At 39.0% G+C, this 24749-nt stretch overlaps 1 protein-coding gene across 2 annotated transcripts in view; it reads left to right on the forward strand.

Annotated features, from left to right (window-relative positions):
- Positions 1-1859: 1859 nt before the first annotated feature.
- Positions 1860-24749, forward strand: part of FAR1 (fatty acyl-CoA reductase 1) — a 31460-nt gene continuing 8570 nt past the window's right edge. The window contains exons 1-9 of one of the 2 annotated variants that reach the window (XM_042035464.1): positions 1860-1947; positions 10205-10399; positions 14035-14210; positions 15556-15735; positions 17487-17664; positions 18216-18260; positions 18372-18490; positions 18976-19043; positions 20534-20705. In XM_042035464.1, the coding sequence (XP_041891398.1) occupies positions 10211-10399; positions 14035-14210; positions 15556-15735; positions 17487-17664; positions 18216-18260; positions 18372-18490; positions 18976-19043; positions 20534-20705 (1127 nt within the window). In that variant the 5' untranslated portion in view covers positions 1860-1947; positions 10205-10210. Of the gene's footprint in view, positions 1948-6095; positions 6187-10204; positions 10400-14034; positions 14211-15555; positions 15736-17486; positions 17665-18215; positions 18261-18371; positions 18491-18975; positions 19044-20533; positions 20706-24749 lie in introns of those variants that run through there. The other variant, XM_042035462.1, reaches the window with a different exon arrangement.

The following is a 24749-nucleotide window of genomic DNA, read 5'->3' on the forward strand; positions in this document are numbered from 1 at the left end:
TGTGGGCAGAGCCGGCCTGGGCCGTGCCCGCATCCCCGGCTCCGCGGGTCTGTGCGCAGGGAGCCCTCCATGAGGAGCAGGGCGAGCCCTTCCTTCGCCTGTGTCCTGGGGAGAGGCTCGCGGTCCTCGTGGAGCAGGAGCCGCATGGGTACTAAATAAATTTCCCTGAGTGAAGTTTAAAGTGTGGCTAATTACAGAGATACATTGGTTGGTAGCGAGCTTGTAATCGAAATCAGCTTGAATCCCATGAAAATAGAAACCTTTAATTTCATTTAACCTACATCAAGGCTTTAGCAACTGAAACTTCTTTTTTATATTTTAATAACTCTTTAGGTAATAATTAAGATGTGGAGCATGTAGGAGTTTTACTATCTGTGACATTCATCTGTACTGCAGCAGGTTAGAGTTTCTTGATCCCCAACTTCCATTGTGTATCATGCCTGTGCTTCTTAACTAAGATACCATTATTTCAGCAATTTGGAAATTATATACTAGGTATATTTATAGGATCTTCACCCTTCAGCGTCTCTATCCTCTTTTTGCACCCTCCACTCACATATAGATGCCTTAAAGTTCAGGTATTTCCCCACTGAAAGCCTCCTATAGAGGGATAGGAAAGATTAACTTTACAGGTTATGTTACTGTGTTTTGGGGTTTTTTTACCCCTGTCTGTTGCAGAGCTGTAAAGTAATCACTGATATAGATCTCTAACTTTCTACTGCAAGTACTTTGTCTTTATTGCTGGACTGTAGGTATAGTGAAGCTTTACTAGACAGAATTTTAACAATAAAAGCACATTGGGGGAATTTTTCTAAATTAAGTGGGGCTTTAGGTTTTGGATGCTCCTTCTTACAGTTACAAATACCCCAGCCTGTCCACATCGTAGTCATCTACAGCAGCTGATACTTGTCGATAAAATTTAACATTGAAGCAAAACTGTAACCATCAATACAGCCTCTTAGCTCCTGAAAAGCCAAACTGAATCTCCTTTTGGCTGCTACAAAGCAAAGGGTTCTCTGTCATCATCCTGTTTCTGAGTTCTAGCTCTTGGAGGAACTTGTAGTTCCTCATTGTTGCTTCCGGTGCTTGGAAGTGATGCGCAATAAACTGAAATGGTTGTACGGCCATTTAGAAGGGTTAAGTGAGTGCCAGAGAAGGTCCTGGATGTTGTTGAAGACATGGCTGAATTGTTGCTGTGACTGCAGGCTTGGTTGGCTTCTCCAGCCAGAAATTGTGTGTGTTTCGTTTTTTTGTCACAAAATATTCAGTGTTTGAGGATGTTCAGTGTAGTTTGCCTCTTACATGTCTACAGGAAGCAGAGCTGCTGAGTGGCAAACCAAAAATTCTGAAAAGGAGCCAATAGCACCAAAAATTGTGCTTGGTTAGTTTGGTACGTTGTGTGGAGGACTTGCATTATGTAGACATTGGGTGTGTGGGCTTGGTTAGTACCATCATGCACATCCACGGTGTTGATTCCAAGCCTTGCAGTAATAAGTCTTCCGGCCCTGCTTTGTCTAGCCTCAACACTTGCAAAGTTTGGAAGCTGCAAACTGTAGTAACAAATCTTGTCTGTCTGAATAAACTAGATATTCCCTCTTTTTTTTTCTCTTTTTTTTCTTTTATTTTTTGGGTCCCCTTGGGTGTGGTTTCAAAGGCTGTGCTTTTAGCAGATGTTGCTAAGCTGCCCCTGGTATTGGTAGCTGTGTGCACACTCCATCACACCTTTCCATGTCATTGTTCAGCGTGATGTTTGTAAATTTGTAACACTCCTTGTGCAGTAGGCGTAATTGACAGATCTGAAGAAGACATCCATTGGCATAAATAGGATTTAAGATTGGAGCTCTTGGCGTCTACAGGATCAGTATCGGCTGTCCTGCCGAGTAAATAGCTCTGTCCTCTCAAGCCGGAGGAGGAGGGAGGCTTGGAGCATCCTGTTTTGGGAGACAGGTAGGCAATCTCTTGGTACAGCTTGCTTCAAGTATGTGTTTAAGTCGCTTTTAAAGATAAGAAAATTGTGGGAATGGGCTTTTATTTTTTTGGTGGTAGTTCTACATGTATTGGAAGAAAGGAAAGGTAGTAGACTGGTGTGGTTTTTTCTTTAGAAGGTGATTAGGTTTCAAATACAACTTGGTAGAGCAGCTGTCAGATAAATGAGTAATTGTTAGGTTTCGAAAGAATTATTGTGGATCTCTGCAGGAACATAATAGAAGAGACAATACCATTTTTAACTGTAGAAGATGGGAAAGTATGGAAGGAGTCTGGAAGTGTTGATTCCTAGGACTTCAAACTCATCATGTAATGGCTATTGTAAAATGTGATTCCAGCCTTCTCTATGATTTAAAATATGAGAAGAATAAGAGGTGGGCTTTTTGTTCTTGATTAAGTATTCCAATTCTAATTGCTTTGTGAATAATAAGTTTGAACAGAACATAATTGCAGATGCAGTTTTTGGGTAGTTATCCTTGTCTTGTCTGATCAATATGAGAAAGGTGAATCTGGGTTTTAATTGCCAAGATTTGTCTCTTATCACTGAAACTCGACAAACTGATGAGCACTTGGATGTTGTTTGTTCCCCCACCCTCTTCCATTTGCTTGATTTTTGGCTTTCCCCTTCTGACAGTATCGCAGTAGCAACTGGAGCAATAATCCTGCTGCTGCTAAAGCTTTTCCTACTGATAACCAGAGCTGGATATCAGCATGCTCGTGTGACAGCTGAAGTGCTGCCTTTGGCCTGTTTTCCTAAGGCAGTGAATAACAATTGAGTGATGGAGAGTCAGCTGCAAGTGCTGCTCTGTTCATTATGTTGTAGGTACGTCCTGCAAACAGGTTCTGTTCTCCTTTCAGGGGTAACTCAAGAGTAGTGATTTATGCAAAGTAAGATCCATGATTTACGCAACTACCCTGATAAACGAGGCTTTATCTTGTAATCCTTTCATAACCAAAAGTGCAAGTGAGATTTCTAATGCAGATTTCTAATTAAATTAGATAAAAGTAGTTGGAACTCAGCTTCCATTCAGCAAATCTTGAATCTGCCTGCCTCTTGATTTCCTAGAACTTGTTTAAAATCTTCCTGCATTAAATGTGTGTTAAATGTGTTTTCATGTGAACTGGAGATGGAGTATAGTAAATGTTCTTAATACGGGATATGCTTTCCTGGAATAGCTCAATTTCTGATCTGATCTGTGCCTTCTGTGCAATTTGGAGAAATGAGTTCAACTACACCAAAAGAGACTTTTTTTCCTTCAATGTGCACTGGATGACTAAGCTCAAGCAGTAAACAATTTAGAAAAACACCAATTTATAACCTAATTATAAAGGGATAGCAAAAACCTTTTACTTTGTTTTAATTCATTTTCAGAGGAAGGACTGACTGTAAAAGAAACATAGTTACAGCACAGCAAGGGACTTCCCTAGTATGTACTTTGTGCACAGATTACTTAAGGAGAAGTAATTTCAAAGTCATCCTTACAGAATCCCTCTGAGTAGAAGCACAAGTAAGTGAAAATCTGTAGTGAAATCAGAATTTTGGCTGAAGAAAGCTGTGTGAACACATACTTAAGTATCTGTGTAACCACATGCACTGAATACCTCTGATGACAGAGTTCTGCTGAGATCAACTCAACAGTGGTCCACAATGAAATCAGGTTCTGCTCCATAAGACTAAAGGATTAAAAGAGGTTAAATACTCCATGATTGTGAGCACAGCCCTCACTTCAGAGTATTTTACTTCACAAGGGTGTCTTCAGTCAAGTAGTTGGTGAGTTGGGCTGAATTCTGCTAATAAATTATTGGGTGGCCATGGGTCAGTTGGTCCCAATTCGCCATCTTCCCAAAGTAATTGAGTGAACGCTGTACTTGGGTTTTATCATTATCATCTAAAAGAAAGCGACAGAACTACTTCCCTGTCTGGTATCAATCTGGATTTTGATGTTAATGTGCTGTAGTGCTGTAAAAAGATCATATACAGTATTAGCTAAGTCTCACCTAAATCAATTTAATAATGCTCTTTACCTTGAATGCATATGCTGCCAGAGGTAGTAATACATCCAGGAGGAATGTAGCTTGAGGAACACACACTCTAGGACAAGCTTTCAGTATCTAGCATATTTGAGTGGTTAAGAATAGTGAGGAGAATTGGTTTTGAAAAACAAGTCTACTTTATTTTTGTGCATAGGGCTATACACTCAGCTATGTAAACTTTGACCTAGCTATATTGGTTACTCTAACTGGTATTGTGTTTCATTAGATAAATGATTTAAAGTGGACAAATCTCTTCATTGGTAGTAGGGAAGTCTCTTTATAGTGTTCAGTTGTGAAGGTGCTCAACTAGTTTGAAATGCCTTGTTATTTTTCAGAAATTCTCTTAATACACCAAGTGTCAGGCCCAATTTTGCCATATTCTACACAGAGTTTTGTGTCTTCTGGTAGCATTTATACTGCAGTTGTGGCTTGAGCCTGGTGTTTCAGATTGATTTCATTTTGTTGTATTTCACATGTAGAGAACACAGTATTACCCTGAATCCATCCCCATTATTGTGTGGAAGGTGTGTAGTGAGACACTTGAGGTCTGGCATATTACCAGGGCCAAGCCAAAAACTGGCTAGCTGATGTTGAATTAGTGGGCCCATTCTGATAGTTCTCCAAAACTTAGTTGTTCTAACCAGTTTCCAAGCTTGGCAATATGTTTTCCAGCTCCTGGAGGTGTGTTACATTTCCTTGGTCCCTGGCTTACAGCTAGTAAAGAAAATGACCTTACAGAGAGTAGATAAGAATGCTGGTGAAATCTAAAATATGGATAAGCGTGTCTTTCTGCTAGTTGAGGGAAGAATCCCGAGTCTTCCACGTGATTTTGAAGTTTGGAATAGGTATGCTTTAAGGTTAACTTGCACTCAAAGCAGTTTACAGTCTCTACGCATCTTTTAAAGCCATATCTTTCACAGATAAGGTTGCCCAGTGGATATAACCTTGGACCACAAAGACAAACAGACTATCCTTTGGAGATATGCTGGCTAGGTATTGGCCACGTAGGGTAGGGCATTGGCCCTTGTGGTGCTTGAAAATGTGGGCCTTTTGCTGATAGCATTCATTGATTTGCTTTTGTGGAAACAAGGCACAGACGAAGTGAGACATGATGATATGATATGACATGACCCAGACTTGTCTTTCTGGCAGTAACCTTGTTTAGATGAGTTAAATATTACTTCCTTTGTTGCCTGAGTCTCTCCAATCTCTCCAGTTCCCAGAGATTTATTTTTTTTGGCTTGCTGTGGTGTCCTTGTAATGTGGCAATTGGAGCTCTGTATGAGGGACGTCTGTAATGATTTTTGTCTGGTGTGGATGCAGTGGGGTGTGTGTGTGGTGTTTAAAAATACTTGGTGCACTCAGATTTGATGTCTGGACGAATTTCATCTTCTGAATATACATTAAAAAAATGCTCCTATCACTTTTTCTGCTTTTTACTCCTGCTAGTGCTGGATTCAAGCTGTCAGAGGAAAGGGGAAAATTAATTTGTTGGGCTGTGTTTTTGCAGAACTTTGTGGCTTGTTGCTGACGTTTGAGAGGTTGGGAAATGCACAATTTCTATTTCCTGTGAGCGATAATCTTGATAGGATTGAATTTGGAGGGAGCATGCTGTTGACCTAATGTTTGTCAGTGATAAACTAGAAGACAGACCATTTAATCTCTAACAAGGGCACACATGCACACTCTCTAGTTGCTGGATTTAGCATTTAAACATTCAGTGGAACTGCAGCAGGCTTTCCTGGCACTTGGAAAGCACATCTTTAAGCATCTTGATCTGTGTTTGGACAAATCTGGGAACTGATCATTTTCCTGTTAAAAACAGAATTGTCCTTGTTTTGAGAATCAGAGCCCTCTGAAGCTGTGAGTTAAATATTGCTGCAGTAGCTCTGGAGGCAAACAGAGCTGCTGTTGTTTGCTCCATAATAGCACTTGCTCAGCCTTGGACACGAGGATTTTTTACGAGATGGGGAATGTTGGCTAGGATCCTGGAGTGTTGGTTTGGTGGTGGCTTTTATTTTTTTTCCTGAAGTGCTTATGAACTCTTGATTTATCAGAGGACAGCAACCTTCACATAAGCATATCTACAAAGTGTCACCGTGGGCTTAGCCCTGGACCTGTGAATTCAGAAGGATCCCAGCAGCAGTTGCTCTGTAGCAGCTTCACGTAAGATTCCTCTAGCAAAGGCTGTTTATACCTATGGGTAATGTGGGAATTTTGGTAATTTCTGTTCCAGAGCAAGAATTCTTTACAGAACTCTTTATTAAGCCTTTCAACTGTCAGATTTCTTTATTCTAGACTGTTATTGCTTATTAGCTCAAAAAAGTGTCGATGATAGAGGGACTTAGATATTCCACAGTGTGCATTAGACAGTTTTGTGTTTGGTAGGTGTTATCTGTGTGTGTTTGGGAAGTTAGCTGTGAACAAATCATTGGGTAACTGGTGACAATATGTATTGCTGGTTAACAGCTATTGTAAACATACAGGATGTACTCTAATACGGATAGATAAAGTGATTGCTGACACTTAACAACCTTAAAATGTTAAATTTGGTTTTGTTGTGTTGTCTTGCAAGGTAGATGGTTTTTTTGCACCTGCACCAGCTTGTTATGCGTTAGAGGACAAACTAAATCTCTGATAGGAACTACATGTATTTCTTGACAGTTTTATTTAAAATCAGAATTGTAAAATAGTTCTTCCAATCCTAACAATTCTATGATTCTTCAGTAATTTGCTGCCATAAAGAACTTTAAAAAGTAATATATTATACCTGTGAGCTAAGACCCTTCCGAGTTTGAAATTAAGAGTTGCCAGTGGTGCTATGCTAACTGGCATGTGGAGATGCATTCTTGGAGAAGGCAGGGAAAGGTAGGTGGAGAATGGGAACATTCTTTCCTTTGCCTGTGGCTGAGATAGCCTTTCTTTCTAACGGAGCATAGCATAGGCTGCTGGTTTCAGACTTTGATTGTTCACACCTAGATTCCACACATGGTTTTTACCCTTTAAATCCAACTTGGTGCTTCTAGACAGTTCCCTCACAGTCTCAGTGTTTACTCCTGTAATGTTGACAGCAATGCATACTTCTGAAAAAGGTCACCAATTATGTTTTCTAGCTGGAATCTTCTAGAGTAATGGAAGTAGAAGGCAAACTCAATGTGGAAAGTTGCTGTGAATAAGGTCTACCAAAGTCTAGTTGTTGGAGAACAGGGTAAAGGGAAATGGGATTGAGAGTTTCTTAAAGGAAGCATTTCTCAATCTGTAAAAAAAAAAAAAAAAAAAAAATTAGCCTGCAAACATATAAGTGTTGCTGCCTCCCAGGTGGGAATGTGAGTATTTATGGATGTTCCTGGTTTTCTAATTGAACCCATTTCATCATTATGCTTCATCATGGCTCTGAATGTTGATGTTTTATAGGTCTGGTATTCTGATACCTGCATCTTGTGCAAAGGAATATGATCAGAAATAAGTGAGGCAGGAAGCTTTGATCCATTCTGTTCCAGTTTTCTTTATATCACATGAGCCTAAATATTGTCAGATTTTGCAGTTACTTAAAAAGCTGAACTAGAGCAACACAGATATTTCCACTGGCAGCATAACTTTTCATTGCTTTAGCTTTCAGAAACAGATGTTGGACCATAGCCGTGTACTGGGTGTTGTCCAAGGTTCCTGTGTGGATGTAGCCAAAGACTGCCCATGTGAGCAGGTTTGCAGGCTGAGGTTGTGGCATTGTGTCAGAAGCAGGATTAAGCCTTTCTTTGAGGAGGGACAGGTGAATGGATAGTATTAGATACCCTCATAGAGTCTCAAGGTGTAAAAAATAGTAATTATGGCTAGTTAGGTAAATTAGTAACAAGGTTATGTAGGAACCATGACAAAACTGAATCTTAGTGACAAAATTGCTGAAGTAATTATTGCATGAGTTTTTGCCTCCCTCTTTGAGGGAACTGAAATCTTATCCTATATGTGGGAGAAATCATGCAGATCTTTAGGAGGAAATGGAGTTGAATGGTGTATGCAAAGACCAGGCAAACAGAAGTTATGAGGAAGACATACTTGAAGAGCATTAATTGTGACTTCGAGCCATGGTAAAGACAACAGGCCCGTATCTTAATTGAACAGGGAAAAATGACTCATAAGCATGCTGTGTCTTGCTCTCCATGCTTTATGGCAGGAGGTGTGCTTTCAGATTTGCATTAGAGTCTCTTAACTGTGTGGTAAAAGTGGTTTAATGTAGATAGCTTTTTCCCTTCACCTTCAAAGAAGCAATTCTGGATGATATACTATGGCCAGTGGAAATAGTAGTGCTTGTCCTGCTCTAAACTTGCTACTGTGTCCCATTATCAGTTGTTGGATGCTTTACTTCTCAAAGAAGGGAGTCAGAATAAGAATTTGGAGTATCTGACATAGGACTTGGTACCCAGACGTGTGAAACCAGGACTTATGCAGGTGGTGACTCATTTCTAGCGAGTAATCATTTGGAACTTGTTCAGAGACTGTTGAGGTATGAGCGCGTGAAGAACAGAACACAACTGCTTTGATATGGTGGATACCTGATAAATAGGTATTTACTTACTTTTCAGGCAAAAAGGACAAATTAGCCTGTAGCTGTTCACTCCTAACATACATTCTGTGTATTCCCTGGTAAGTCCCTGCTTGCAGTATCTTGCTGTCTTGAAAGAACTGAGTGTATTTAGAAGTTGCACCTTTATTCTTGGGTGGCAGGTGAAGAAAGGTTCTCATCCTGTTATGGTATTCAGTGTTGTAATCCTGATTTGTCTAAGAAATGTTCCATCTGTGTCTAAAGATACTCAGTTTTGTTGTTTTTTTAATATCAGGGTTTTATGGAATCTATGCCTGAGATGAGCCCAGCTGGTCAGAGCGTGATGCTGGTAACACCAAGGCTGTGGGGTCAGTCCCCTTAGGGGCCATTCACTTGAGAGCTGGATGATCCTTGTGGGTCCCTTCCAACTCAGAACATTTTGTGACTCTCTGTGATCCCTTTTGGGAGTGTTTAGGTCATAACAGTTTGCGTGGAGCTGCTGTAGAGGACTATAATTAGACATTCACTACATCAGCTTAGGATTTTTATAAGTCTAATCGGAAATATTGGTAAAACATGGTGGAAGTGTATCCATAATGCTACATTCTTATATAGTGAACGTAAGCTGGTTAAGGGTTACAGTAAAGATGCTGATATATCTGACTTAGCAGAATGGCAGCTCTAGATGATGTGATTGAGTCCTAGAGATCCTAAAGGTCATGTTCCCACATTATTGTGAGACATACCAGTGTATTTGTCCTTAGAAAGTGTTTCAGTTTCTGTTAGCAAGAATGGCATCATTTCCAAGTGGTTGATTAAGGGAGGGGAAAGAATCACGGGTCACATAGTTAACTTACTAACTGAAGCAAAACCTAAAATACTTTTGAGATTTGTGCTGAATTTGAGTAATAATCCCTTACCCTTCATTTTTTAGGAAGTATATTTGTGGCTAACTGAAATTTTAGTTGGTTGAGAATTCTAATGACTTTGTTGTTTGGGGTTGTTTTTCTCTCCGATGACATCAATGGATGAAGAAGTTAGAAAACTCTTGCCTGTGGATCTGTATGGGTTTTCTGTAATCAATATAAAACCAGCAGATCCCATACCAAGCAACTAACTCAACCTTCTCTCTGGCCTATTATAATTGGTAGGAAGGCTCAGCCTAACAGTGACAGGGGGCTCTGCTGGCACAGACAAAATTCCAGGGCCAGCAATTGGGAGGCTTGGCTCCTTGTCTTCTGTCAATGGGTTTGAAGAATCCACTTGTGATTACATTTTAATGGTATGACCTCTAGTTTACATGGATCAGCCCCTTGGGAGTGGTAAAGGACCAGGCACACAGAGGTAAAAATAGACTGAAGTTGAGCTACTTTCCTGGCTGAGTGGGTGTCTCAGTCCTTAAAACACTGTTCACAGGGGCAGATTACAAGAAGATGTGGAATTACTGTAGTGACCCTGTGGGAGTCTTTTGGAATGTTGTGAAAAAAAGAGATCTTCAGGTACTGGTCATAGGTAAAAAAAAATCTGTTAAACATTTCTTTCAGGTATGGGACATAAACAGCACATATATAGCTATTCAATCTTCTGAAAATCTGAGCTCCTGTAAGGTCTTTAACATACTTTTTGTTTTTAACTTTTGTAAAGGTCACAATGGTTTCCATTCCTGAATACTATGAAGGCAAAAACGTCCTCCTGACAGGAGCTACAGGCTTCATGGGAAAAGTGCTTTTGGAAAAGCTGCTCAGGTCCTGTCCTAAAGTGAAAGCAGTGTATGTGCTGGTAAGAAACAAAGCAAGGCAGACACCTGAAGAACGTATAGAAGAAATTACCAGCTGTAAGGTAGGTGTCATATGCTCACAAAGTTCATTTTTGTCCTTCATTATAATGTTCCCATTTTGAGAACAGCTTCAGTTTGTCTGAAGCAAAATGTTATTGTTAAATGGGTTTTTTTTGTTCTAACAGAAATACAAAATCTAAGACCTGGCAGTGCTTCTATAGCTGCTTCAAGCTTTTAGTCTCTAGCAAAGCCCGTAGTTGAAAATTATCCTGTATTTAATTCAGGAGGAGGATGTTCAGCTGTAATGAAGAAATGAGAAGTAAAAACCTGTGTTAGAGCTTGTTAAGAGAATGTAAAATCAAGTACGAGAGGTGGTGGACTGGGAGTTGTACGATGGATTGAGACTCTTTAAGATCTCAAGCAAGTCACTTTTTTTCCCTGTGCCTTCTCTTTTTTTCTGCAATGTGCTATTGGATCTACCAGTAAACAAGAATGTGTCATCTCAACAGGAACTTACATTTGTAGGTGGAACAGAAATGTCTGGATTAGTAGATTGTTACAGATTTCTGTTGGACAGCCTGTGACAACTAGAAAGGCACTGGAAGTCTGTGCTGTGGAATTACCCAAGTGGCTATCTGAATGATTTTCTGAGTATGCTGGGTCAAATACTTTGCTCCTGAAAAGACTAATTACCTTAACATTCTGGTTGGCTAGGCTGGGCATTCTTACTAAGTGTAGAATGATCCATCCATCTCTGTTGCCCATCTTTCTCCGAGAGAGGATCCTGTTCATGATGGGAAGGATGAACAGGATTTGGAGAGTTTTCTAGCATGAACTTTGCTAAAGAAGAGTTTGTTTATTTCTATCTAGGCCTTTCCCTTATGGAACACAGGTGTCAGCAGTTTAATTTTGTTGCTGAGATGCAATGTAACCTGTAGTACAAAGTGTGTTCTTAGAAGGTGCTAAAGGGGAATCAATAAGGAACGAGGAATGCACTTAGGCTAGGAGGGGTAAGTTGTTTCAAGCAAGGCAATGGATTTCTACATCTCTGGCTAGCTGGGATTACAGCAGATATGAGAATGGCTGTGTCCCCAGTTAATTTTTTTCTGTAACCAGTCAAAACTGTAGCTCATTTCTTAAAAGCATCTTCCTACAGTCCTGTGCAATGTCGCAGAACACAACAGAATGAGTTACAGTGGGGTTCTATCTTAAAATTCAGTTGCACATTCTCACTAGGTTAAACCCTCAGTTTGTCACTGCCCTGAAACAAGGAAAAGATCTCCAGACTAAGCTCTGAGATGAAAAAAGAAAAATTTCTCAATCCACTTTTTGTATACCTTATTACCCAAAGAAAAGTGGGGAGTATTTGGGCAGAGAGAGCAGTAGCACTAGTGTGGACTGACTTAAACTTCAATAAGCTCTAAGGCTCAGTGTGGCTTTTAGGAAACCTGTTGTAAAAAGGTTTTAAATTTGAGTCAAAGTCTGCTTGTAGTCTATGCCAGCTCCTGTTGAGATAAAAATCTGGTGGTGAGCACTTATTGCTGGAGCAAGTTCACGGCAGAAGTCCTGGTAAGCAGAGTTACTGCTTGAGGCAGGAGCATACAGGGATGGAGTTGCTCGTCTATGCAGAGATGCAGAATAGGGATGTAGGTGTTTGTTCTGTCTCCATCAAATGATTAGACAGGATAGAAACTCCATCGTTTAAGTGGCTTTGATGTCATCAAGATTCTTCCAAAAGTCTAAGAAAATGTTAATAAGATCTATTGTCTTAAGCTGTCCAGTTGCAAGGGCACTGCCAGTAATTCTTCACAATTTGGATGGACTCATTAAGTGTTCTACAGATGCTTGAACATCCTGTTTCTTGAAGAGTTTGAAATCTAAATGGGTGAATGTGGTAATAAATAAAATAAATGTGAACTAAACTGAGCTACAAATAGCAAAAAAAGTTGAGGTTTCTCCTTCCTTTGGACTTGAGATATCTAATTCCTCTGTTAATTTGCCATATGTTCTGCATGCACTCTGGGTATTTCTTCTCCTTGGTACTTGGTGTCAGTGCTAGTGAGAGGTGTGTAGGAATAGTGTATGACTGTGTATGTGAAAAGGGATAGAACAGATGCAATGAACATAGGAAAAACAAAAACTGGCTCTTTAAGAGCTCATCCATGGTACTGCTTTTCTGTTATAATGCAGTATCACACATTGATACGGTTAACAGGTGGTTGCTTCAGTTCCCTGGAGGAAGGTGCCATCATTCCAACTAAAAACATAGCAGCCTTATTTTTCAAAATCACACAAAGTTTCCTGCCCTTAGTTAAGGACCGTACCCCTAAGAGTTGCAGAGGCTTTAAAAGTCTTGGCAGCTTTGTCCTATAAAGTGAAGCTTCATGTTTGGGAAGTCCAGTCAAGGCCTCTGTAAGTGGAGATGTCTTGTGTTCTCACTGTAGAATTAGCACTGCTACTTCAGGTGGCCACACAGGGAGCTGCATTAGCTCATGTTTGGACTGAAAAAACATCTCAAAAAAAAAAAAGCTGGACCTCCAGCTGCTTTGCTCACACAGCTCCAGGGCTGCTTGCTGTTGCTAGTGTTGGAGAAGCAACAGAAGTAAAGAAATTAGGAGAGGGACCGGTCTCTGGGGTAGAAATATAAACTTACATTGCCAGAAGTGTTGTGAAACTGCGTCTTTAGGTGACTTAATTTATAGTTTAATTAATGTCATTCTGTAAGGAAATGTCTTTTGACTATTTGCATTTGGTATAACTGCCTGCTTGGAGGGGGAAAAAGAAAGTACTGCTGTGATTTTAATACAGTATAATTGACTGGTGTTGAAGCAGTTGCAAGATATTGGCCCCTGGACATTTAAGAAGGGTCTTCTCTGGTGCAACTTTCAAGTGTGTTTTATTCCCACAGTGCTGTGTTGCTCAGGAAAAGTTGCATACTAATGCTATTTATGAGGAGAATTCATGATGGAATATAACGTGGTGAGCTTTTTTTTCAGTGGGAATTGTTGAACACCAATTTGCTAAAACTTAATCAGATGTTCTAACATGGTAACATGTTTTTTTCTTTTAACTAGCCAGAAAAATGACTTCTTGTTGTGGTGTGGGTTGGTTTTTTTTTTTTTTTTTTTAGTAATCTGGAAGTTCTCAAAGACTGGCATAATTTGATGATAGCATTTCTTAAATCACTGGAAATTTGTTAATCTTAATACAAGTTTTCTAAACCTAAAATCCAGCTGACTTTTATAAGAATTTGAATAGCTATTATCAAGCTTGGGAAGTGGGTAGATTGTTCCATTTCCTTATGTTGGAAAAAAAAGAGCTTACAGTATACAGAATGCTACTTAAAATTGTTTTGAGTATCTAATAGCATTCCTTCTTCCTTCTGATATTGACAGAGATTTGGTTTTAAGCATTAGGATGGGCATTAATATAAAGTGCAAATTGAAGTCTCCTTACCTTCTGTACAACACATGCAATGCTGCTTTCACTGTGTGGGATAAAGTGTGCACAACTTCATCACTGAGTATGTTCATGAGAAGTCTGTAACATGTCCTTATGGGATTGCTAATGCACTTTTCTAACTTCCTGATGCTCTTGAAAAATTAGGAGGTATAGACAGAGAATGTGGGGTTTTCTTCTCTTAAGTGAAATGTTTCTCTTATCTTTACTGAGTTTATAGTTCTGTTATTTTTGACAGCTCTTTGATAGGTTGAGAGAAGAGCAACCAGACTTCAAGGCAAAAATAATAGTAGTTATGAGTGAACTTACACAGCCTGAACTGGATCTTAGTGAAACAATCAAGGAAAAACTTATAGAATGCACTAATATTATATTTCATTGTGCTGCTACAGTCAGATTCAATGAAACACTAAGGTGAGTCTAAAATTCCATTTACCCTGGTGTTGTAAACCAATGGTGCTCAAAGGGAGGGGGTGAATCAGGTGTCTGCACAGTGTTGCAAAGATGGGTAGAAAGAATACAAATAAGGTGTAGCTATATGTACTGTGCTCCCTAACAGTGTTAGACTTTTTCTCCTGGTGTATAAAGGGCAGCACAAATTATTCCTTTAGCCTTCCTTGTTAGAAAGGGAATACAGGTTTTCAGAGGATAGAGTTTTGTGAGAAAAGTTGTGTGTGGGAAGTTCTAGTGCTTGCTCTCTTAACTGATAAGAAAAATGGGAGGTGAAATACAGCTCAGCTTTTCTTCCTGTCTTTTAAAAGCCCCTTATTAATAATGGAGATTTGCATTGGGAGAAGTAGGGAGAAGTAGATGCACCGGGAGAGAGATGAAAACAAGAAGTGGGAAAAGTGGTGCACACAGCTGTGGTTATGAGCTCCTTTGACTTGTTCAAAGAGGTAGCACACTAATGAGTTACCACTGATGTTAATTGCTTTGGGATAATGGTCCCCTTTCCTGTCCCCAGCTTCAGTAATGTGAGATAAAGCAGTCTGAAACTTAGTGATTGTTTGGGGGATACCGATTTTGTTGTTAATGTAACGCTTTTGTTGCAACGAACTTTGAAGTGTTACTTAGCTGTACTCTTGAAACTTGCTTCATTAGTACACTGTGTACAAGGAAACTGGTGCCCACAGGAAGTCTGTAGGCTGGAGAGAAGATCTAAACTATAAAATAATCGTAGGGGCTGGTCAGCAAGCTGTTATCTGCTGGGAATTGTAGAGTTACACCTACTCTGCTATAGTGTCCTGAAATGCTCTAATGAGCAGCAGTGAAGCTGGAGTGTGGTTCTTGGCGGTTTGCCTTTTCTTTCCCTTCCTTCCATCCTGTCTGAGCTGTGTGCTATCCTGCAAGAAGATGGCAGTCTCCAACTTCCTATAGCCCACTAAGCCTTCCAGGTTGTTGACCTAACTCAAATTGAAGTTCAGAGATGTATCTTGTGGCAGCTCGGTGTTGTCTTGCATTATTTCCTTCATGTTTCATGGAAAACATAGGATTGGGATTTATTTTGAGGAAATCAAAGGGTGCTGGTAAGCAAAGGGTAAAAGGAGAATTGTCCTGAACATTGAGAAGTGTTCTAGGTCAGGACTGTGCTGTATTGTTCAAAGCAGAAAATTAGGGCAGTGTCCCTGCTGCTTTTTTGGGGTAGGGTAGAGAATTCAGGGATGCTCTATAAACCCAGCACTGAGGCATTTAGCAGGGAATTTCTTTTTGCTTGTTTTTGTCTGGCTTTCTACTAATGACATTTCTGTTTGATCAATAGAGATGCTGTGCAGTTAAATGTGATTGCCACACAAGAGCTCCTCCTCTTGGCACAGCGAATGAAGAATCTGGAGGTGTTCATGCACGTTTCCACTGCCTATGCATATTGCAATCAGAAACGGATTGAGGAAGTCGTGTACCCACCTCCTGTGGATCCCAGGAAACTGATCGATTCCCTTGAGTATGTGTTACATTTTATGAATTTACTTGGGTAATCTGTATCCTTTTGCTTCCTGGTATTGAAGTACCAAAAAAAAGGTTAAGAGCCTTAAAGATGAAGAGTTGCCTTTGTCTGTCCTGTAGGTCTGATAGTGTGACTGACACTCCCCTTTCCTGTAAGGGAGATGGGTTAAGATTTATGGTTCCTTTAAGCTGAGCTAGGTTTGGAGGGGTACTGAAGGACAGGGATGCTCATATCTACTCATGATGCCTCTTCTGTGCTGAGAGTGCCAATCTTGCAGCTGTATGATGAGCTGAATTAGGAGATACTGATAACTTGTGCTGGGACCAGCATTGTGAAGGAAAGGGATAAAAGTAAGACTGGCCCCTTGAACAGCTGCCTCTACTACATTCACCTAAATGCTATTGCAAGATGAGACTGAGATGCTCAAATATTATTTCTTAATTGTAGAAGTAGTTCTGTTAGGTATCCTGAGGGCCCAGACATGAAAAATCTGTTTTCTGTAGCTTTTAAGTTTTGAATTGGGCAGTGTGGGTGGGAAAAATGACTCATTTGGTATTTTGTTTTCTGTGTATACTAACTGTCCTGAGGTCTTTCTTAGTAGCTGTCAAACTCTGAAACAGGTGACAGTGTGGGAAAAGTGTAATGTAATACATAATGATCCCAACTCTACATCAGTCTCTTTCTCCTTACCTGTTGTACAAAACATCACCTCTTGGAAGAGAAGTATGAAACAAAAAAAACTTCCTATAAAGTAAAATACCTACTTTAGCTTATTTTAGGTGCAAGAGTGCTAACATTAAAACCAAATGAGCTACCACTTAGAATGCACATTCAGCCAGCCTTTTTTTATAATGTTGACTTTAAATACACTTAAAAATGAGAGATTGCAAAACAGTCATGTTTTTGACTATCTGACTTGTGGATAGACAATTGTAACTTAAACTGTTTGGTGTGGGCTGGGACAGCTGTGTGTACTTTTGAACTCCTGAGGGAAGGCTTTTGTAAAACTATAAAAGAGTGATCTCTAGCTTTTCCTACCCCTCTTTCCACCCTGTTCATACCATGAAAGGAGTCCAATGTGTGTCCACTTTGTAATGGAACATGGGTGAAAAACAATAATTTCCATTTCTGTGACTAAGAGACTGAGGCAAATAAATTTCAAGTCCTGTTTTGCAGTGAAGAAGACCAAAGTAGCAACAGTTGCAGAGGCACATCTTTCTTGCTTGTGTGCTGTGACTGAAGGTTATTACATATTTAATATGAACTGGGAAGCAAGATTGAATTGCAAGATTTAACTGATTTAAAGGGAGAAACACTGACGGGCTTGCTTCAGGGGTGGTGTGTGACTCTGGTAATGCAGCTGGGACTCCATTGCAGTGGCATCACTTTGTAGATCATAATGCAGCGAGCCTGTGCTCCAAAGACTAATTTGCTGTGTCTGCGCTTTGTGTTTGAGAATTTGGTTGACAGAATTTGGGTTTGTTGTAAAGGAATCTGCTGCTTGCTCTGTAGTTGATGTGTTACAAATTAATTACCTGGACAAAAAATAAATGCTAGTATTCTTCTTTTGATGGACACTGAACATGAAATCCTCTGTTTTACTGGGAAACTTGTTTTCATTTAGGTGCGTGTCCCTTTTTCTTTAAAGGAATAAAATGTGATCATGGTAACTTTAGCAGTTCACACCCCACCTCCCCAGTGAAGCAGCATGCAATAATTTACACTTGCTTCTTGTTTTGTTTCTTCAGGTGGATGGATGATGACCTAGTGAATGATATTACTCCCAAACTATTAGGCAAAAGACCTAATACTTACACATACACGAAAGCCTTAGCTGAATCTGTGGTGCAGCAAGAGAGTGCAAAATTAAACATTGCCATTGTAAGGCCGTCCATCATTGGTGCCAGCTGGAAGGAGCCTTTTCCTGTAAGTCCCTGAGTTGTCACCTGACCATCTTGCTGTAGACTGTAGTAACACACTGAGAGCCTCTTTATCCGGTGACATTCATGGAGGAAAATCTCTTGGACTGTGAAGTTGTGTCTTGGTTGCTTCTGGATAACAACTGATACATTGTATAGTGTCTAAATACTGTCATTAAAGCTGAGCAAGTATGTATTTTGGTTGAAAAATGAAAAAAATCTGAGTTGCTAGTCTAAGAATACTTGTAAACATGAATACTTTGAACATATTTTTATGGACAATTGCAGTTCATTCACTCAGAAATAAATAAGCATCTTGCTCTGAAGGACCACTGAGTCCTACAGGTAGATCTCTTGTCTGAGTCATAGGAACTTACTACATTGCCAGAATTTGCTATGGGGGAACTTTAATTAGCGACATAGAATGGAATATCTTTCTCCTCTTTAGCCTTCTTTTCTTCCACCCCTTACACACATAGAATCTGCTCAGATTGTCACTTGAAGCTGCTGAGGTCAGTATACTCTAATCAAATCCTTTCTCTCCCTGATTCCTAATAGGGCTGGATTGATAACTTCAATGGACCTAGTGGTATTTTCATTGCTGTAAGTAATGAATATACTTAATTTTCCCCCCTCCTTTTGGAAGGCAAAAAAGCTTCATATGTTTTACTGCTGGGTCTTCTGTCTCTCTTTGTTGTTGTTTTGTTCTTCAAGGCAGGAAAAGGAATTCTTCGAACAATGAGAGCTTCCAACAATGCATTAGCAGATCTTGTTCCAATAGATGTTGTTGTTAATATGACACTCGCTGCAGCCTGGTATTCTGGAATTAATAGGTATAAATGGTGACAAAAGAGAGTACTGAATATTTTGCAATTATATTGTGTATTTAGTAAATCAGTCTTGTATTGAAATTCTTGTCAGTGTCCTGCTATTCCCTCAGGACAAAGGAATATAAGGTTCTGACAGCATTAATCTCTCAAAGTGTAACTTGCTTATGCCAGAGGAAGACATCACCTACTGATACTATGAAGCTATGTCTGAAAATTCTTTCCTGGGTCTTGTTTATAATGAATACAGCCTGCAGTAGTGTAAGTGATGGTAGGTGATGCCTTCTCTAAAATAAAAGAAATACAATAATTAAAGAATGAGAAAAATACTGAAAGATGCTGAAGCAAAAAATCTACCATGAGGCTAATGCTTTCTTCTTTATATAAATGATGCTGTTGAGGGAAAGGGTAACTTTGGGTATCTTCTGTGGTCTGTCTTTTTAAAAGGTGGTTTTTCTTCTAACTTGCTCTTCTATCTTTTTTTCCCCTAGACCAAGAAAACTCATGGTGTATAACTGTACAACAGGTGCCACCAATCCTTTCCACTGGAGTGAAGTTGGTATGCTGTGTTTCTTTTTTCTCATTAGCCTTAGTACAAAAACAAGATCAAACAGGTCATAATCAGTAGACCATATTGCATTGTTATTTTTTGAAACTGGTATTTTAGCCATGCCTCTCAATTTTGCAGTGTATTGTGCTTTTTCATTAGCTTCCACTGTTAATTCTCTCCCCCTCTCCCCCTTCAGCATTATCTCCATTTCATTTGATTCTTGTTGGGATTTTTTTCTGCTACTCTTATTCTATTATAACTTAAGCTATGGGAGAACTGAGTTCTGTTTGCTGCTGCCATGACCTAATCCACAGAGTGTGGGTAGTGTGTGGAGAGAAGTGATGTTGTGTGTAATGCCAACATCAATAAATACATATGAATAAGCAGCTCACAATTAAATGTTTTGTACATCTGCATAATTGAGAGCTTTGGTAGTACTTTTGCCCTTGTGTAGCTCTTTGTGTTTGGCTTAAGTTGATTGTTATTTGAGGTGGCTTTTTTAATCTTCAGATTGTTGCATGACACTTCGACAATTCATGTACAGTGAAGAGTAGCCTTTAAGGAAATATGACTACCTATTTTCAACTCTAAGATATCCTGACTAGGATGTCAGGCCAACAGCTTTGTAACAGTTTATGTTATAAAGAATAATACAAGCTGTTTGGCGTAGTAAAATTGTTTATTAGTTTTCAGTTTTTTGGAAATTGAGTTCTTAAACTCAGATTATTTTTTTCTTTCAGTTAACCTCAATACTTAAATCAATTTTACTTGCTTTTGCCCATTTTACATGGATCTGTAGTTGCAAACATCATTGCTTCAACCAAACGTGGAAAATTGCTGACTTCACTTATATCTCAGTTTAAATCAGGGTAATTAAGTGCTGTCTATAAACAACAGCATAAAATTATAAGAGAAGATTAAAAGGAGAGGTGAATTTCCACAAAACTTTTAAAGACCCTGATCCTGCACATCTGTTACATACTGAATTTACAGGTGTCATCAAGAATTTCTTATGGAGTCCCACCCTAATTGCTTTTTTCTTAATGCCCAAATTTGGATAAATTGTTTGCAAATGTCATTTAAAATCACTCCAGATGACTACAGACTCCTCAGTCTGTTTTAAAATTCTTCACTCAAGCAATCATGAAATATAGATGACTGTTTAAATAGCCTTACATGCTTTATAAACTGAAATTGCTGTCAGTGTTTGAAACCACCAACCTCTAAGGTAGGGAAGAGGAACAGAAAGAGAGAAGCTACAATAAAATATGATACTGAAGATGAAGGCATAAACCACATCTTGATTATAGTAAGAAGCAGTTGAACAGCATTTTAAGTTAGAAGCTTATAACTGTTTTAGTTTCTGTGCATTGTAGAAGAGTTAGGGTGGTTATTTAAATAACACGCTGATGTTGATGCTGTGGCCTGCAATGTACTTTGAAAAGCATTACATTTTACATGGTGATTATCGAAGCTGTTACGCAACCTTTCTTTCTCAGAATACCATGTAATTTCCACTTTCAAGAGGAATCCTCTCGAGCAGGCCTTCAGACGGCCCAATGTAAATCTAACTTCCAATCACCTTTTATATCATTACTGGATTGCTGTGAGCCATAAGGCCCCAGCATTCCTGTATGATACCTACCTCAGGATTACTGGAAGAAGCCCAAGGTAATGGTGACTGGCTCTGCCTTATCTGTTCCTCTGACTTTTAAATGAAGCTATGCTTACACTGTGATGTATATTGATTTTAATTTTTTTGTATTTTTTCTTTCCCTGATTGTTTTGTGACTAAAACTCAACCTTTTTTTCCTGAGAACAGGTCCTCCAATTCAAAGTGACTTTGAACTTTCTAGCAAAAATGAGAATTGTTGGATAGTTTGGGGGTTTGAGGTAAAGAGAATTAAAAGATATAGAACAGGTGATCTTTGTTCTCGAGTAATAAATACTAAAACTATGTTGATCCTTATTTTTTTCCCCACAGACGACCACCTTAGTATTTATATGAGGCTACATCCGTTAGATGATGCACTAAGGGTACCTGACTTTAAGTTTTGCACCAACCCCCTCTTGCTTCGCTGTAAGATGGCACACAACGTCTTACTGTTATTTTTTAGGGATGTTTTGCTGAGATTAAAAGGTCGGAAACCATGGTAAGGAGGACAGGACTAAAAATATCTTGCCCCTAAGGTGGTGGAAGCTTGTAAAGAAGACATGGCCTGGGCACTATGTAGGTTTACTAACAAAGCAATAACAACCCAGTGGCTGCGTTTTGAAGAGTTTAATGGCTGGCCTAACAGTGCTGTCCAGGGGATGTCTTGGATCAGAATCCTCATCAGTTATTAAACTTCAGGAAGTGGCTTGTGTTTAAGTTGTTGTTGCTTTTATAAACTGAAAATGGAAGGGAGGACTGAGCTTTTAATTGTGGATTATTGCTGTAGATGATACAATTTGACCTGGTGTGTTGGTTTGTATCATCTCAACATTCCATTCCGTTTATAATATTTAGGCCAGTATTTGGCTAACTAAAGCGGTGAAAATAATAGGCTAAACTAAATTATGTAGAAGGAATATAAGATACCACTTCAATTTGTTTCAGATTTGCTAAGCCATATATATATATAGTGACCTTATATATATATATATATAGTGACCTTAACTCACTGCTTATGTTACATTTTCACAAGTATTTGCCTGCAGACTATAAAACCTCCACGGTGGTGACAGCGTATTAATGCAAGCGAGTATTCATTTGTTGTCCTGTAGTCTAGGTCTGTCTTACAAGGAGGGTAAAAGCTCTTGTAACATGGCACTGGATGAGTAGAAAGGAGCTGTGTGAGTGTTTTGTAGGGGAAAACCTCTGAGTTGCAACAGTGTAATACTTCAGAGCAACAGCCGAGGCAGCTGGCTGTGCCTGTATAATAATCTTCCCACATTAAAAAGTTTTAAGAGTGTCAACTCTAAAGAAGGTATTGTACATAAAAGTTCCTAGTTTCTAGGTTCTCTTGAATTTTTCGAGTTATTTTTAATAAAAATTGATAGAAATTCTGTGACAGATATGAAAACTTCATCACTCACTAAAATAGTTATACTCTAAATGCCAACATCCTGTTTTCCAAGTGGTTGTGAAGGAGTGCTGCCAGAATCTTGTCAGGCTTTGAAAGGCAGCTGGTCTGCTGAGTATTTGACCAGTGGGAGTAAAATAAGGCTGTGAATAATCATGCTGTCTAGAATATTTAGCTAAGTTTTATGTTCTAACACTGGGAGTGTTGAATCTTGTTTTTGCTTTTCCTGGAATTCTTACTTTATGTCTAAAGGTGGAATTTAGGACTTTTATGACTAGTGGTACAATTGGTCACATTAATACTTTACAGAACAGAAAATAAATTTTTACTGATATGAATATTCCTGGTTAGCTTACTATAAGAGTGATTGGATGAGTTTCTATTATAGGAAGCTATGATTTCCAGTTTGCAGAAAAGATGGCATATTGAACTAAACCAAGCTATTGTTCAGTCACAGCTTTTAAGTTGGCTACACAGCCCACTTACAGGAATGCAGCTTTCATTATACAGTGCTCCTCTCTTTTTTTAAAGCATTTAAAAATGGGAGCCTACAACAGGAGCAGTAAAAGCAAATGAATACCTAGAAATAGATAAGGTCTATGATCCTTCAGAACGAAACAATTATGTTAATAATAATAAAAATTAAAACCAAAAAACGTCCTGTTTTCAAAGCACTAACCTGTTGTAATCTTTCTGAAATATGAAGTCATTCTTTTGTACCTCACTTGTGGAAGCAATGATTTTGATGAAATGGAAATCTTTTTGCTGTTTTTGCATCTAGTTGAAGGTTCTTGAATTTAACAGTTCTCTGATAATATTAACAGGTAAGGAAAGGAAGAAATAACCTATATAATATTTCTTCCAAATTTGTGTAGAAAGAACATTTACAGAAGGGACTGGCATAATGAAGATTTAATATTTTATGCTAAATAATGCTCTAGCATTGTGCAGTTACATAAATAGGGGTGATAAACCTTGGCATTGAAATTTAAAGGTAGTGTTGTTGGTAGCTTGCCATATATACTTAGTTGCATAGCAAAGCTTATTAGTTGTCTAATTATCTTTAATACAAGGCATAGTTTGCTCCTGTAGCTTTGCATAGTGCTTGGCACAACAGAACCGTGTGTTATTTGAAAGCAGCTTGGGATATTTGAAATGTTAAAGCCTTTAAAAATGCACACCAAGCAGATCTTTCCAGTTGCTCTGAGTAAAAAGGATGTGACATTAAATATTTAAAGTTGTAGTTCAGCAATTTCTGCAGCAATTCTTCTGTTGCTGCTTCTTAGAAAGCTAAAGGAGAGGTGTGGTTGATGTATGGAGGGAGGTGTGAAATTAGGTCCTTTACATCTGTTATTTCAATTTAAATCTTCTTAAATCTGGAAGCACTTTTCATGTAGTTACTGTCTTACAAACCAGAAATGAGTTAAGAGCATAGTCATGTTAAATAGATCAATACATTTTTATCTCATTGAAGTGCTTAAATTGTGTGCTTAAAGGAACCACAGAGCTGCTGGAAAGATAAGAATTCAGTAGTGTGTCCTACACTTCAAAATTTACAGCCGGGTGAAAATCTGAACAAAGACAAATCTAAAAGCTTGTTCTATGTTTTTTTTAGAGGAGTTGTAAAAAAAAAAAAATTATCTGTAATGCTTCTGCAGAAACTTGCAGACTGGAAGCATGTAGATCTGCTGAGGGGTCAGTCTGTATTTAGCATCAGGACTGTTTTTAACCTGGAGGCAATAGGTTGTGTGTAAGACTTCAAATTGCAGTTGTAGCCTTAAGCCAGGTCACTTTAAGTTGTCTGGCATAGAAACAAGCCCACCTAACGTATGGATGATTGAATTAAGTTGCTTAATTCCTGTGATGTGCTTCTCAAACTGTTGCAATGTGTTTGGTTTTGATGGCATTAAGGACTGCAGAAGTAGGAGGCAAAATTCTACCTTGAATCTGGGTGAAAGTCACCCAGGCTGGCTGCCTGCCACTAATGCTCAGTTCTGTGAGATGGTCCAGAAGTCTGACTTTTTCTGTCTTCAGCTGATGAAGAAGGTGTGATGCAATGACTGATCTTGTACTGACTGGTTATATATGGTGTTGATATTTATGACCTGTATGCAATGGCTATCTTTGGAATAACTAACCTTTAAAACTTCACGTTGAGGGATAAAGTTCCATTGTGCAACTTCATGCTCGGCTTTGAGTCGTGTGTGTTCCCATTTGCAGGAGGAATATGGTGCCATTGCTTAGCCTGCCAGAGCTACACAAGTGTCCACTAAAGGACTGACACTCACTGCTGACATCTCTCAGTGTCACCAGGCTGCTTTTTCCTCTCCTCAAAGAAAAGTGTAGTTTCATGTTGATTTAGTGCAAACCAGCAAAGTGTCACAGAGAAGCTTGGTCCACTTCTGCCAACTCTGTCATTGATCGAGCAGCTGAGATAATATGGAGAATAGGATTATTTGGGCTGATGGAGCAAGAAACTATAACCCTACAAGGAAAAACAATTTTTTCCTTGATGAGTTGAATCAGCTGGTTCTGTGGTCAGTCACTAAATCCAATTTGAGTTGGAGGGAGAGAAAAAAACCTCTTTTAAGCTCTTTTTTTTCTGTAATCAGGTTAGCTAAGCTCTAAAATCATATCCATGAGCAGAGAC

The sequence above is a fragment of the Corvus kubaryi genome, unplaced genomic scaffold, assembly GCF_017639235.1.
Source record: "Corvus kubaryi isolate FWS band 111438036 unplaced genomic scaffold, C.kubaryi_AGA036_p1.0 37384, whole genome shotgun sequence".
NCBI classification, from domain to species: domain Eukaryota; kingdom Metazoa; phylum Chordata; class Aves; order Passeriformes; family Corvidae; genus Corvus; species Corvus kubaryi.